Consider the following 14,207-nt stretch of genomic DNA (forward strand, 5'->3'; position numbering starts at 1 on the left):
GAGTGAAATGCGGTGATTTGTACCTGTAATCTCAGTTCTGCAGGAAGCAGAGGCAGGAGGATGGCTTGGATCTAAGAGTCCCAGACCAACATAGGCAATTAAGCAAGAACTCATCTCTAAACTAATTAGTTAATTAATTGATAAGATCTTTAATTAACATCCGGCATTTGCTTCCAACGTTGTCATTTGAAGAGGATTAGGGCAAACAGCAAAGGCATTCATCGTCGCATTTGTGGCCTTTTTTTTTTTCCTGAGAAGTTCATAGTAGTTTCCTCATAAGCTGTGAATGGAAGCATATACTAAGGTCACAGTTCTTCAGCACCCTGAACTTTTCAGGTGACTTAGTACTGAGAGAGCAGTAGACAATACATGACCATAAAGTTGGATTTTCTTGGTTAAAACAGCTCTCTAGTTCCATTCTTATTCTACCCATATAATAGTATTTTAAAAAGAAATACTTCATTGTGCAGGTCAGAATGGGGTTTGGAAATCTGTCTCTGACGCATGGAGTTGGTGCTCAGACCTCAGCCAGGACTTCTCGTTGGTACTAAACACACTGCGTGGGTTGCATGTCTACCCCTCAGACTGCATTGATGGGGGGGGGTAAACAGAAGAGAAGCTGTGTCCTTTCTGGCTTCTAAATGGATGAGAATATGCGACCTCCTTTATTTTTTTTTTAAACAAAATTACATTCTTAAGATGGTTAATTAATACTTTTATTACCTCCAATCTGCATTAATACTTCAGTGAGCCTCTCTTATTTGTAAAGAATCTCTGAGCTTATTAAACTCTAGGTCATTCCTTAATTATTCAAAGGTGTACTAAGGAATCACCATACGCAGTCAGGTGTTATTCGGATGTAGGGATAATGGTATTGAAACTGATTAGTAGGGCTGAAAAGGAAGTAGCTCACCGAGGAAAGACAATTTGATAGTGTTGTGAAGCCAAGAAGTATAGAAAGATGGAGAATAGGAGGAATAGTCAGATGTTTTTCTAGCGCTTCAATCTTTCTATGATGTAACCAGGGTGTGAGTTGATTATTGTCCTCTGACCTTCCCTATGGTGTCTAGTGGGCATGTGGGGAAGACGCCTAGAGTTCATGAGTGATTCCAAGCCTGGTCTTTTAAAGGGGGGGGGGGACCTAAACTTTTACCTGCTATGAGCATTCAGGTGAGCCCTTCTTTCTGCTTAGACTATGGTTTGAGGCAGAAGTGTTCAATTTCCTCCCTGGTTCCTCCAGGTGCTGTGGTGGGGGTACTCCTTAGTACAAACTGATACTGGTTTTATCTGCAGCTGAAGAGCATTAATAGAAAGTTGTATCTCTTCAAGTGCCAGTGAAATCAATGCATTAAATTGCTATCTTCAATGATGCCTTGTCGTCATGTGACCTCACGGTTTCATTCATGCAATGCTACTATGCCAAGTGCTATTCTAGGCCATTGTGACATAAAATGAGGAAAAGAGGAGATAGCAACCAGAAGTTCCCTTATATTGATTACATTCTTTGGTAAGAAACACACACACACACACACACACACACACACACACACACACACAGTGCAGTAAATGGGGATACCACGTGGACATGTGATGAAGTGAAAATCGTTGCAGAGGAAGCTGTGATTGCGAAGACTCTACGGTGAAAGAGTGCTATGTTTTAAGGAGTTCCATGAAAGAAAGTATGACTGAGCTGGAGAAAATGGGAATAGCAAGAGGTCATGGGTCAGGGAATCGGTTCATGGTAAGGGTAGGGCTTTGGTTTGTATTTAAGTCAGACGAAAGCTATTAAGGGACTTGAGCACCTGGATTCCACAAGTGAATTTAGGCCTTGGAAGGTCACTTCAGGAACTGTGGAGAGAGCAGATTGAGGTGGAAGCCCAGTTGGCACAGAGGGAGGGAAGGAAGAACGCTCCAACAGTCACTACAAAGAGGTGCAGAGAGCCCACACAGCCTGGCAGCAGTGGAGCCGGGCACAAGTGTTCACTTTGAAGGAAGGACATGTGAGATTTTATCATGGAGGAGAGAGAAAATGTTAAGTCAGGTGACATGAGAGTCAATGGCCTCAGCAACTGCAAGAATGCAGTTGTCAGCAGCTGAGATGAGCTTACTTTTGGGTGCATCGAGTCTTTGAAGAACAATAGGGATTTGAGAGGAGTCGAAAGAGAATGGCATATGGGAGCGTGGGCCTTAGGAGAGATGCCCATGTAGAAGAATCTACATCACCCAGGTGCTAGTTCATGCTGTGAGGCTCTTGAAATCACTAGGAGAGAATGTTGATAGATGTGAGAAGAAGGTCCTGTGATGTAAGAGAGGCCATAAGGAATAGCAAAAAGGACCAAGAAGGAGCCACAGGGATGCTTGAGGGATGGCCAAAGCTAAGGATGGCATCCAGGAAGCCAGCTAAAGAAAGCATGCAAGTAGGAGGGGCCTGTGTGAGGTTCTGCTGGAGCTCCATAGGGCAGTGAGGGTTCTGAGGTGCCCTTGGATCTTGGGGTGGAGTTGGAATGGCAAATGGTAGGTACTGAATACTCTGATGATTGGGCCTAACCTGCAGCTGGTACTCCCATATCTCAACTTGATTCATGCTATGCCTAAAGCATTTTCATTTTATGGGAGAAATCATACACATTCTTGGAATTTGTCAGCACCACAAGCATAGCTGAATGTATTTATTATTTGCAGCAAGAGCCTACCGAGAGCTTGAAAATGTCCTCTTTAATATTTTATTGTGCATGTGGAAAAACCTGGCCACAAAGATGAACTAGAAATATTCCCAGCATGCAGCACCATGCTGTTTTACCAAAGTGTTTTCTACATACAGCCTATGTTAGCATTACTGAAGGAGTTTTGTTCAAATGCAGCATTGAGAATCTAAACCCCAAATGACATTCAAAGTGCCCTAGACTTAACAAGCTCTGTAGACCACATCTGCCCAAGTACATAACAGAACCTCTGCCCTGAAGAATGACCTCTTTTCATCTCTGAAGACCCTAAAATCCACTCAAAAGTGATTTCACAGTTTGGCTTCAGTGGGTATTTATTATTATTATTTTTGTCTCATTTACTTCTTTCTATATTCATAGAAATTCTCCACATCCATTTTTCTGATAACTATATGTGTGTGCATGCATAATACATATATATTCTATCACATTAGTTTACCATTTTTATAGATTTTTCCAAATAATTGAGCATTGAGTATGTGTGCGGTTTCCCAATCTTAGGACTAATATGCAATATGATGCTAACTTTGTAAGAAAATCTTTCCCCATTTCCAGGTCCCTCACTGATACATTCCCCCGAAGAGTGTAAGGCTGGCAAAGAGGACATGATCATTTTAATGATTTCATTTAGCGACTCATGTCTGGCTACATTTCCTTCAGGAAATATGGAAGTTGGCTGCAGCAGGGGATATAAGTAGAGTACCCACCTCCTGTGTGTGGTGTCCTAGGTTCGATCCCCAATATCACTACCACCACCCCAAAAAGCAAGTATTCTTCATGCCATCAATACAATATCTAAGTCACTAAGTCCTGCCAAATGCTAGGCATGTCATATCACCACATCTTCCAGTTTAATGGAAAATTGGGTTTTACCTTCCAGTGGTTTTAATTTACATCTTTGTAATCACCCAAGAGATTAGCATTCCCTGCTATTTCTACTTCCTGCCTGTTTATACCAGTTGAACACTAATTCACTGACGTTATCTTTACAGACTAGAGAAACTGACATTTTCTTTCAATTCAAATTTTGAATACGGTCTCTGTTATTTTATATTTTACATTTTTTTCATCTTAGTTTTCTGTGGCTTGATTCGAAGCCACAGTGCTAAGCTCTTGCGTGGCACTAACCATGCGTGGGTCTTCAGACAGCCACGCAGCTCCTGAGAAGGGAGACAGTCCCACTTTCACAGAAGGAACTCTACAAAATCTAAGACTTTCAGCTTTTTTTTTTTCAGGTCTCTGTCCTCAAGGTTGTAATTTGAAGGAGGAACAATTACTTGACTGATTAATTACACCTTTAGTTGCACCAGGAGGGCCATAATTAACTGTTGGCGCCTTCAACAAAACATGCAAATAGCTAATGGTCTCAACCAATAATTCTTCCCTTTTTCATCTATTTATAGGGAAGGACTTGAGGCAAAGATTTGACCATCCTTTTCAGTGAAGAACGCTCTCTGGTGCTTGTCTCACTCACAAGCATAATGGTGCATTTAACAGATTTTGAACTAATTATGAAAACTGACTAAAATGAAGAATTAAAATTCTTTAAACTTCTTGGCTTGGGTGGAAAGTCTTCATTTTGCATCAAAGTTTAGACCTCTGTGGAGAATTTGTAGCACACCGGTCATGCTTTCCTTCTTAAAATAGCTTCCCTGAAATCAATTTTGGACTTTAACATAAAACTGGTGAATTCAAAGAAAAGTGAACTCAAATACTTCTTCCTACTACCTGTAAGCCTTGAGACGCTAAAGCAGTGTGATGACGCAGTACACCACAGTAGAGCAGAGACATGTGGACAGAACCTGCAGACCCCAAAGCAAAAACAAGGAGCACTTCTCCAAACCAACTGTATCACAGATCCTGTGAGTGTGTGTGTGTGTGTGTGTGTGTGTGTGTGTGTGTGTGTGTGTGTGCATACAGGCCTATTATCACACAGACCTTAGTCAAGAGCTGATGTCTCAATGGGTAAAGGCACTAACTGCCAAGCCTAGTGACCTGAGTTTGATGCAAGAGACCCACATAATGGAGCTGACCTCCACATTTGGGTGGGCAGGGCATCTGCACATTGTCTCTGTCGTCTCTGTCTCTCTCACACACCCATATAAATGGAAGACATTTTTAATGAGTTAAACTATAGGGGATCACTTTTACTATCCTATTAATTTCAAGGTTTATTGTAATCCACACAAATTCAGTATGACATTAAAGCCACCCGACACTTTGCTTATTGTTTGTGCATTTCTTCTAAACTATAAAATTGTACTTATTTTCCTCATGCACAGTTATTTCTCCCCAACACCTAAGATATGTGCTTCATACTAATGAATTCCCTTTCCCCTCAGAATCTGTGTGGGATTGATTAACTCTAGGTTCCATGAGATGCCAACATCTAGGGATGCTCAGGTCCTTTGTACAAAATGGAATATTTGCACATAACCTGCACACAGCCTCCTGCATCCTTTGAATCATCCCTAGACCACTGACAACACCTGAGCCAACACTTAAAGCAACACTGTCAGTTGCTACGTCATTGCCACACTATACTGTTTAGGGAATAAAAGGCAAGAAAAAAATGCATGTATAGAGATGGAATTTCCCTTCAGTGTTTCTCACCCACAGTTTACTGAAGAATGGGTGCTGAGTCCAGAGATACAGAGGGTCTGTTGTTTATACCATACCTTCCACTTGTATACATACTTACATGTGCAAATTCTATTATAATTAGCTTTTGTCTAAAATGATACCTTTTTTCAGTGTTGCATTATTCAAAGCCCTAAATAGAAGTGAGATAGAAGTTGAAAGCTGCTGAGGTAGAGGTGGAGAAAACCACTCCTCTGTTATGACATGATCCATCCATCATCCATCTATCTATCTATCTATCTATCTATCTATCTATCTATCTATCTATCATCTGCCTATTATCTATCTATTTATCTATCAATCATCTCTGTATCTGCCTATGCATGCATGTATGTATGTATGTATGTATGTATCTATCTATCTATCTATGAATCTATTTATCTATCTAATCTATCTATCTATCTATCTATCTATCTATCTATCATCTATCAAATTTGTCTACCTGTCATCTACCTATCATTTGTCTACATAGCATCTATCTGTCTTCTACTTATCCCATAGATGATTGGATATTGCATAGCATTTGTCAAAGACCTTTTGCATAAGTGAAATATCACTATTTATTATATGCACTTTTGAGCTATGGGTCCAACTACCTGTATTTTTTTTTTTTTGAAACTTGGATGTAAGTGAAAATTTCTTTTCATTCCTGTTGAAAATAACTTTAATGCTCCACACAGCTAACTGGAAAGATTTATAAGTGGAACCTGACCTTGAATGAAATGTCTAAAAATTGTCACACAAATTTTTCCTCTTGGATATAAACACTTATCTCAAGTTGCAGCCCTGAGTAGTAGTTTCTCACCAGGACTGCCAGCCCGCAATTAATGACACAGAGACTTATTGTCAATTATGAAAGCTCGGCCTTTAGCTTAGGCTTGTCTCAACTAGCTCTTACAACAAATTAACCCATTTATATTAATCTATGTTCCATCACGTGGCGTTCCTTCTCTTCTATCTTGCACCTCCTGTTTCCTCTCCACATCCCCTGGGGTCTCGTTGGCATAATCTGCATACCTAGATTCCTCCTCTTCCTCTCCTTCCCCAGAAATCCCAGCCATTCAGCTCTTTGTTAAACCAGTCAGAAGGAGCCTTAGGCAGAGACATATCTTTACAGTGGCCACAAATATTCTGCAACACAGCCCTGGCAATGTGGAGAATCAGACTGATTAAGGACTAGTTATGGAACAGAAACATTTAATACATAGATTCAGTAGCATAAACAAATGTAACACACAGCTGACACGTACAGGTAGGGAAGAGAAATCTCTAATCACAAGAAACAAAAGATCTGAAAACTTGTCATCCAAAGACCTAGAGACGGAGGAATGGCTGTAGACGGAGGTTGGCCCTTGTCCCCAGGAGAATTAACAGTATTAGGGTGCAAGAGAAACCCTTAGACCCATGATTTCTTTATTTTTATTTTATGTGCATTGGTGATTTGCCTGTGTGTGTGTTTGTGTGGAGGTATTAGAGCTTCTGGAACTGGAGTTACAAATAGTTGTGAACTGCCATGTGGGTGCTGGGAATTGAACCTGGGTCCTGTGGAAGTACTCCCAACCACTGAGCTATCTCTCTTCCCCCTTGCCACCCACCATATTGATAATCTTAAAGTGGAAATGACAAACCTCAAAATGACAAGTCTTTGGAAGTTCATTAAAGACAATAGATTGATCACAGCTCTGGTAACACATTTATAAGGAAGTTATCTGAGTACAGCCAAGGCAGCTGAAGGAGATTCAGCAACAGAGACCAGCATTGGAAGGTTTGAGAGAGGCTTTGAGAGACGAGAGAAAAAGGGAGATGCAATCATCAAAGTGAACATGAGTAGGGATTATTACAAACACGAAAGGTACGAGTCATCATATTAAAGAAATGTGCTGAATCTCCAGTTTCTTATACTCTTGTCTGGACAATGAGCAGAACTGAAGAACAAATACCAAAAGAAAAAATTCTTAAAACTACTCTGGATAGCTAAAAGATAGAATGGTAGAAACATTTTCACAAGGAGAAACGTTTGTTTAGTCATTGTATTTTTGTTATAGCAGAACATGGAAACCTCTTAAATATGGAAATATGTCTGTTTAGACAGTAGGATATATAGCTGTTAAAATGCATCAGTGAATACAGATAAACTGAAATAAACCTGAAAGCAATGTTGGATGAAAAATGCAAACATCTGTATGAATTTAAAAAACAAAAATAATATTATATATTGCAATGTACAGATACACTCAAGTATAGCAAATATGACAAGGAGATAAGAAAAAGTGAGCGTCCTGCTTGGCTTTGTTTTTTTTTTTTTTCAACTTGACATAAGCTAGAGGAACCTCAACTGAGAAAATGTCTCCATACAGAATGCCTGAAGGCAAGTCTGCAGGGCATTTTGCTGATTAATGATTGATGTGGGCAGGGTGATGAGCCCCGGAGCAGGTGGTTCTGAGTTGTATAGGGAAGAATGCTGACCAAGTCATGCTATAAAAACCAGTAAGCAGTGCTCTTCCATGGCCTCTGCATCAGCCTCTGCCTTTAGGTTTCTGCCTTGAGTTCCTGTCCTGACTTCCTCTGATGATGGAATGTGATACGGAAGTGTAATCAAAATAAACCCTTCCCTCCCCAAGTTGCTTTTGGTCGTGTTGTTTTATAGATAGAGAGGGTACCATTAGCTCGGCATGGTGCTCACATCTGAGTGGGAGGAGCCTAGAGAAATGGAAGAATAATGGGATTTTGCTGTGTTAATGTTTTTTATCCTTAGAAAAAGAACAAGAATGACCTATACAAATACACAAATGTATTGGTAGCAGTTAAGTTTGGGGGGTGGCTGGCATATGACTGTCTCATTCTTTTCTGGATAGTTGAAATACATCATAAATATGAATAAAAAAATACGAGGCTGGAGAGATGGCTCAAAAGTTAAGAGCACCTGTTGCTTTGGCAGAGGACCAGGATTTGATTCCCATCACTCACATGGTGGCTAACAACTTCCTAACTCCAGTTCTAGGGGATCTGGTGCCCTCTTCTGGCCTCAGCAGGCACCAGGCAGGCATGGAGTGCACTTAAGAACATGCACACAAAACACTCCTACACATAAATAAAAATAAATAAATCTTCAAAAAAATTAAATAAAGATAAACACTAAGATAACAAAGATCTATATTCTCTTTTTGTTTATATCTCTTAATTTTCAAAAATGTGAATTCCTACTTTTGCAAAGAGAGAGTTGAGAAAAGAAGGAAGAGTCTTGTGTTCTATTTCCAGGATGAATAGTAATTTAACTAAATAGTTAAAAATTTACATCTTCTTGCTTCCATTTAACCTCCTTTATAGAATTACATGTTTCTTAAGAAATTAAGTTTAGTTCAGCCAAAGAAGTGTCCCAGTGCACATCTATCAGAGGTGAGAAAAAATGAAGTACTTCCCATTTCACAGATCCCCACAGGGTTTCTCTGTGGAACAGTCCTGGCTGTCCTGGATCTTGCTTTATAGACCAGGCTGGCCTTGAACTCACAGAGACCCACCTGGCTCTGCCTCCCAGGTACTGGGATTAAAGGCTTGTGCCACCACCACCTGGCTAGTTTCACAGAATTTTGTAGCATTCTGAGTGGTGCTAGGTTTGGTCAAGAGTCTCTCCTTGTGCTTCCTGCTTCAGTCTGCAAAGCCTTCCCAGGTCCCGAGTAACTCACTGTTCCTGGACCAGTGATGCAGTAGATGAAAATGGGGTGGGGGCAGTGCTTGTTCCTTATGCCCAGGATGGAAAAGAACCCTATGTTGGCTCCTTGGAGTGGTCTTGTCTTCCACTTTTGTCATGGGGACCACACATGACAGCTGCTTTGGTTTCTATAGAAACAGATCTGTTTCCTAGGGAAGGGAGCTGGGAGGACTGGTCTCAAGACCCCTTTCCTATTGGTTCCTTATTTCAAGAAGGGAGAGGAAAACATTTCTTCTGGTTTCCAGGAAAAGAGAGAGCAGAGTCAGCCTGTAGGATTCTAAGATGCCCTGGTTTCTCTTACAGCTGCCATGGGGTGCAGGGATGCTTGCCCATCTGGTATTCTCTAACTTGGTCCTCCCTCCCCATGTGAGATGCCCTTTGAGCTCTTCTCCAGGGGTGTATTTGCTGGCTGTCCAGACTGAGGATTCACCGAGTTCCGGTGTTCTATAGGGAACAGGACTATAAATCTCTAAGAAAAGAGTTAAATCTGCTTATCCCTCCTATCTTGGAGGAGGTGTAGCTGTTTCTGTGTAGTCCCTGTGTCTGTGACTTTGGCCACCTCTTTTTCCTGCTCCTTTTTGACTGGGTTCCCCTTGAGCAGGATGCTTGTCTCGGCAAGGCATTGGGGAACTCGAGGCTGGCTGTGTGGGATGTCCACAGGTTGTGGCCCCAGGTCTGTTCTTGCTTGTACAATCATCATGAGGATTGGTGGCTACGTAATTATGCCATTTGCTTAGAATATTAAAAGAAAATGAGCGAATATTGCTCATTGCTATACAGGTCACCAACACCATCTCTCCACTTTCTCACTTCCTGTGCTGACTACTCAAGTGGCATCCTCATTGTATGTCAGGGACACTGGGAGAGGAAGGAAGTTGAAAGAGTAGCTGGAAAGGTCTTTGGAAGGAAAGATCCCTCCTTCCTCTCCCTGGCTATTTCTAGCCTCTTACTGTAAGACTCGTGATTACCCCATGCCTGGGCACACAGTTTGATGAGATAGTAAACACCCCCTCCCCATTTTCTATTGAGAAAGTGAATCTGAAACAGTGTGCTGTGACGGTACTAATTGTCAACCTGACAGCTATTAGAACCCCTGGGGTAATGGGCCTCTGCTCATGCCTGTGGAGATTATCTTGATTGAGTGATGAGGGGAGACTCGTCTTAGTCATGAGCAGGACAGTTCCCTGGGCAGAGGATCCTGGACTACACGCAATGGAGGAAGGAGGTGCTCTGAGCACTCGTTCCCATTCATCCACTGTCTGCCCCTTGACTGTGGATGCAGCAGCAGGACCCACTGCTTCAAGCCTTGTGGTCTTGACTTCCCCTTCTATTGTGGACTGGACCTTGAGCTGTGGTCCAGAATAAACCCTTCTCTAGAGAGTTGCCTTTATCAGAGTGTTTTAAACCTTATCTCAGTACCTCTCTCATAATAAGTATTCAAAACGTGCAATCACGAAGCACCTATTTTGTATTTATATTGAATGTAACTTCTTGGTGTTCTTGATAATTCAAAAGATAGACTGGTTTGGGTTAAACTCTGTTTTAAACAAAGGACATTGACTGTACATCATTACCATCACCATCACCATCATCACCATCATCACCATCTTCATTACTATTGGCATCAGAAAAATTTTGAATTATCTTATAGGAAGGTCATCTTTGACTTACTTTTAACATTGATTTTTTTCTTGGTTTTAGGTTTTACTAATCATGTTTTCTTCCACTTTCTTCCAAGTATCTCACTTTCCTTTTCATTTCCACAATCTGTCTCCTGGGAAGCACAAATCATTTCATTGATCAGCTCAGAATACTGTCCTAATGACCCCACAGGGCTCTGTTCTTCTTCCCCTTTACAGCGAGGATCTCCACGAGTCTGGTTTAGATGACCCAATTTAAAGGAACTGCTGAGAAGTCCTCAGTGGCTTCCCATCTGCCTTCAGGATAAAAATCCAAATACAAGATTTTCTTCCCCATCACCTGACTCCAGCTGACCCTTACCATTCCCTTACTCGTCTTCCTTATAAACTGTGCAGTGGGGTGACCTGGATACATTGCTATTAGGCCCTGAGAACTCTCCTGTAAAAGCCATGTCATCTTGTTTTAGGTCAGAAAGGATACCAGCCTATGGTAGCTTGGCTCACTGGTGGGAATACTCCAAAACTGGGTGTAACACGAATCTTAAAAGGTCTTCTTAATAAAAATAAACCAGGAGCCAGGTATTGAGGTGAATGCTGGAAGATCAGAGAAGCAGAACAAGCCACAGCCACCTCACCTCGCCAATTCCTCAGCTGATCCTGTTTCTTCAGACCGGAAGCCTCTGTGTCCTCATTCAGAATGAATCTCAGCTGAACTGCTGCTAAAAGCCTAAAAACTTAACTGACTCTAGTTCCTGGTTTTCTTGTACCTTTCCGCTTCCTGCCATCACTTCCTGGGATTAAAGGCATGTGTCGCCATGCCTGGCTGTTTCCAGTGTGGCTTTGAATGGATGGATCTCTGCCTCCTGAATGTTAGGATTAAAGGCATGTGTGCCACCATGTTCTGGCCTCTATGTGTATGTAGCGGCTGTTCTGTTCTCTGATCCCAGATAAGTTTATTAGGGTGCACAATATATTGGGGAACACAATATCACTACAGCTGGGCATCTACAGTGCTGCTGTTTCAGGACTGGGAGGAGAATATTTTCACTTTCCAATGACCTAAGACTTATGTGAACTAGTATGCGTAGCAGCATTTATTTCAACCCTGAAGAGGAGCAGCCTTCAGATTTCTGGAGAGTATGAGGCCTGTGCTTGGAATCAGCTCAGCCGGGGAAGCCACCTCTGGACCATATTCTCTGGAGTCCAGCACATGGGTGCTCACTTGGACTTCAAGATGTTTCTACAGTTATACTTGTAGTTAAAGATGTTGAGAGCATTGTATAATGTATTGTTTAGTATTTTCTTCATGAGTTCCTACAAAACACGTTTTCCTCTTATCTTGGACTAGGAATCATTGGAATTCCGGCAAACTGTGAATTCTGTATCTTCCTGTGTGTTCACCTTTGAGTTGGTGCCCCATCACCCAGTTATGTTGAGAGTTACTTATAGCAGATGTTTCGACATGCAATGGTGTGGTGGTTTCATTCTGGGCTTTAGCTTAATGTTTTCTGCCTTTTATCTAAATCTGCTCTGATCCAGCTTGTTTTGACTTTTGTCCTCTATTTTAGGCATCAACCTTGTAGGGGTTAGGTGAAGCCTAAATTCCTTTAAGCACATATAAGTAAATTGATAGCTAAGAAACTAAGTATTTGAGTGAAGAAACAGAACTCAAAGTTATTTCCCAATGTTGTAGTTTAAGGAAATGCACAGAAGAAAGCTTCATTTTCCTAGGTTGGAGCCTTTCTTCCCAGTAGCTTAAATAATGACAGAAGAGTGGAGGGAAACACTTTTTTCAAGAAAAACAAATATGAAAACGGCTTATAGACCAGGATGACCAAACAATCAATTATCTGATCTCTTATACACATCGTCACTCTTTCATTTGGCATTGGAGATCAGGTTAGGCCTTAAAATTAAGGCCTATGTGAGGTCATGTTGTAATGACATTCTCTGCACCATTTAATTATAAATGTCACTAGCTCTGTGCGGTTTCATTGTGACTAGAAGCAAGTTTTTATTTTAATATTTGCGTACTTCTTATTTTTTTATTTATTTTATCCAAAAGGAATATTTATAATTTAGATGAATTCTTCTTCAACCCAAAGTAATTGCAGAAGAAAAATTTAAATCAACAAGGCATACACATGCCTAAAATGGGGGAGTTAACCGAAATTTCTGAGTTCTCTTAGAAAACAGAAAAAGTTGTTACAGAGTTAAGTGTGCCAGAAACACAAGAAATTACACTCTGCCCCCTCACCAACCATACATGGTGCCAACAGAAACTGCTAGACAAACTAGTGAAATGTGGGGATTTATTGGCAAAAAGACACCTGAGATGTGGGCACAGAGCTTGCTAGTGAGAGAGATGATTCCCATCCAAATGCCATTTACAGTCTGACTACTCCATATTGCCCTCAGTGGCAGAAGATGATCATAGCTGGGGCCGAAGGTACAAACCTCCCAATTAGTGATTTGATAGGCACAGAACTGAGACACGGTGACACTGTGGTAAGAATTCTAAGAGATGGGTACTGAAGGGCCGGGGGAAGAGTGCTTACCTAGTGTGTGCAAGGTCCCATGTTCCATTGCCCAGTTCCATAAAAATAATGAGAAGAAACACACTCTGGGAAAGTATAGCACTTATATCCAGCTACTGGTATTTTGTCATGCATTTGGCTGATACAATTTTATTACACACCTAGTATTGAATTAACTATTTCATTAACTAATTCAATTGAATTAACAATTTATATTATGAGTTGATTTTATCAACGTGTAACATCTATCTCGTGTGTGTGTGTGTGTGTGTGTGTGTGTGTGTGTGTGTGTGTAACATAAGCAGATGAGGAATTATCTATGACCTGCATGAGGTTTTATTTTTTTATTTTTATTTTTTTTGTTTTTTTTTTTTTTTGAGGCAGGGATTCTCTGTGTAGTTTTGCGCCTTTCCTGGAACTCACTTTGTAGACCAGGCTGACCTCAAACTCACAGAGATCCGCCTGGCTCTGCCTCCCAAGTGCTGGAATTAAAGGCGTGCGCTACCACCACCCAGCCCCTGCATGAGGTTTTATGTGGGTTTTAATTGTCTTTTTTTTCCCACAGTGTGTGGACAATATACGATGTAATGGTTTAATGACTATAGTCTTTGAAGAGAATTCCAAAGTTACTGTGCCACATATGATTAAGTAAGTATGGTGACCCTCCTCCTTCCTTTTCAATCAAGGTCAGATTGACAAAGATGAGAAACCTCGAGTAGAATATAGTCAGTAGGATTCTGCTTCTTCTGGAGAGGGGCCATCTTGTCAGTCGTGGAGTAATTAATGTTAAATCATAGCTAACAATAACTGATATCAAAATGCTTTTTCAGATTTACAGCCTGTTGGCAGATAGCATTGAGATTTGTTTTCATATGGTTAACATATACCCTTACCCAGGACAAAAAGCCTGTCAAGATGTTCAAGTTCAATATTAAAAACTGCTTAAGGTCAGGGGGTG

The 14,207-nt window shown here is 41.0% G+C and overlaps 1 protein-coding gene across 5 annotated transcripts in view; it reads left to right on the plus strand.

Annotated features, from left to right (window-relative positions):
• The window catches only part of Rasgrf2 (Ras protein specific guanine nucleotide releasing factor 2), a 236,113-nt gene that overhangs the window by 105,109 nt on the left and 116,797 nt on the right, over nucleotides 1-14,207 (plus strand). For all 5 annotated transcript variants that reach the window (XM_028891013.2, XM_028891014.2, XM_028891017.2 and 2 more), the window contains exon 13: nucleotides 13,815-13,897. In XM_028891013.2, coding sequence (XP_028746846.1) covers nucleotides 13,815-13,897 — 83 coding nt within the window. The remainder of the gene's footprint in view (nucleotides 1-13,814; nucleotides 13,898-14,207) is intronic.

This window comes from Peromyscus leucopus, chromosome 11 (assembly GCF_004664715.2).
Source record: "Peromyscus leucopus breed LL Stock chromosome 11, UCI_PerLeu_2.1, whole genome shotgun sequence".
Taxonomy (NCBI): Eukaryota; Metazoa; Chordata; class Mammalia; order Rodentia; family Cricetidae; genus Peromyscus; species Peromyscus leucopus.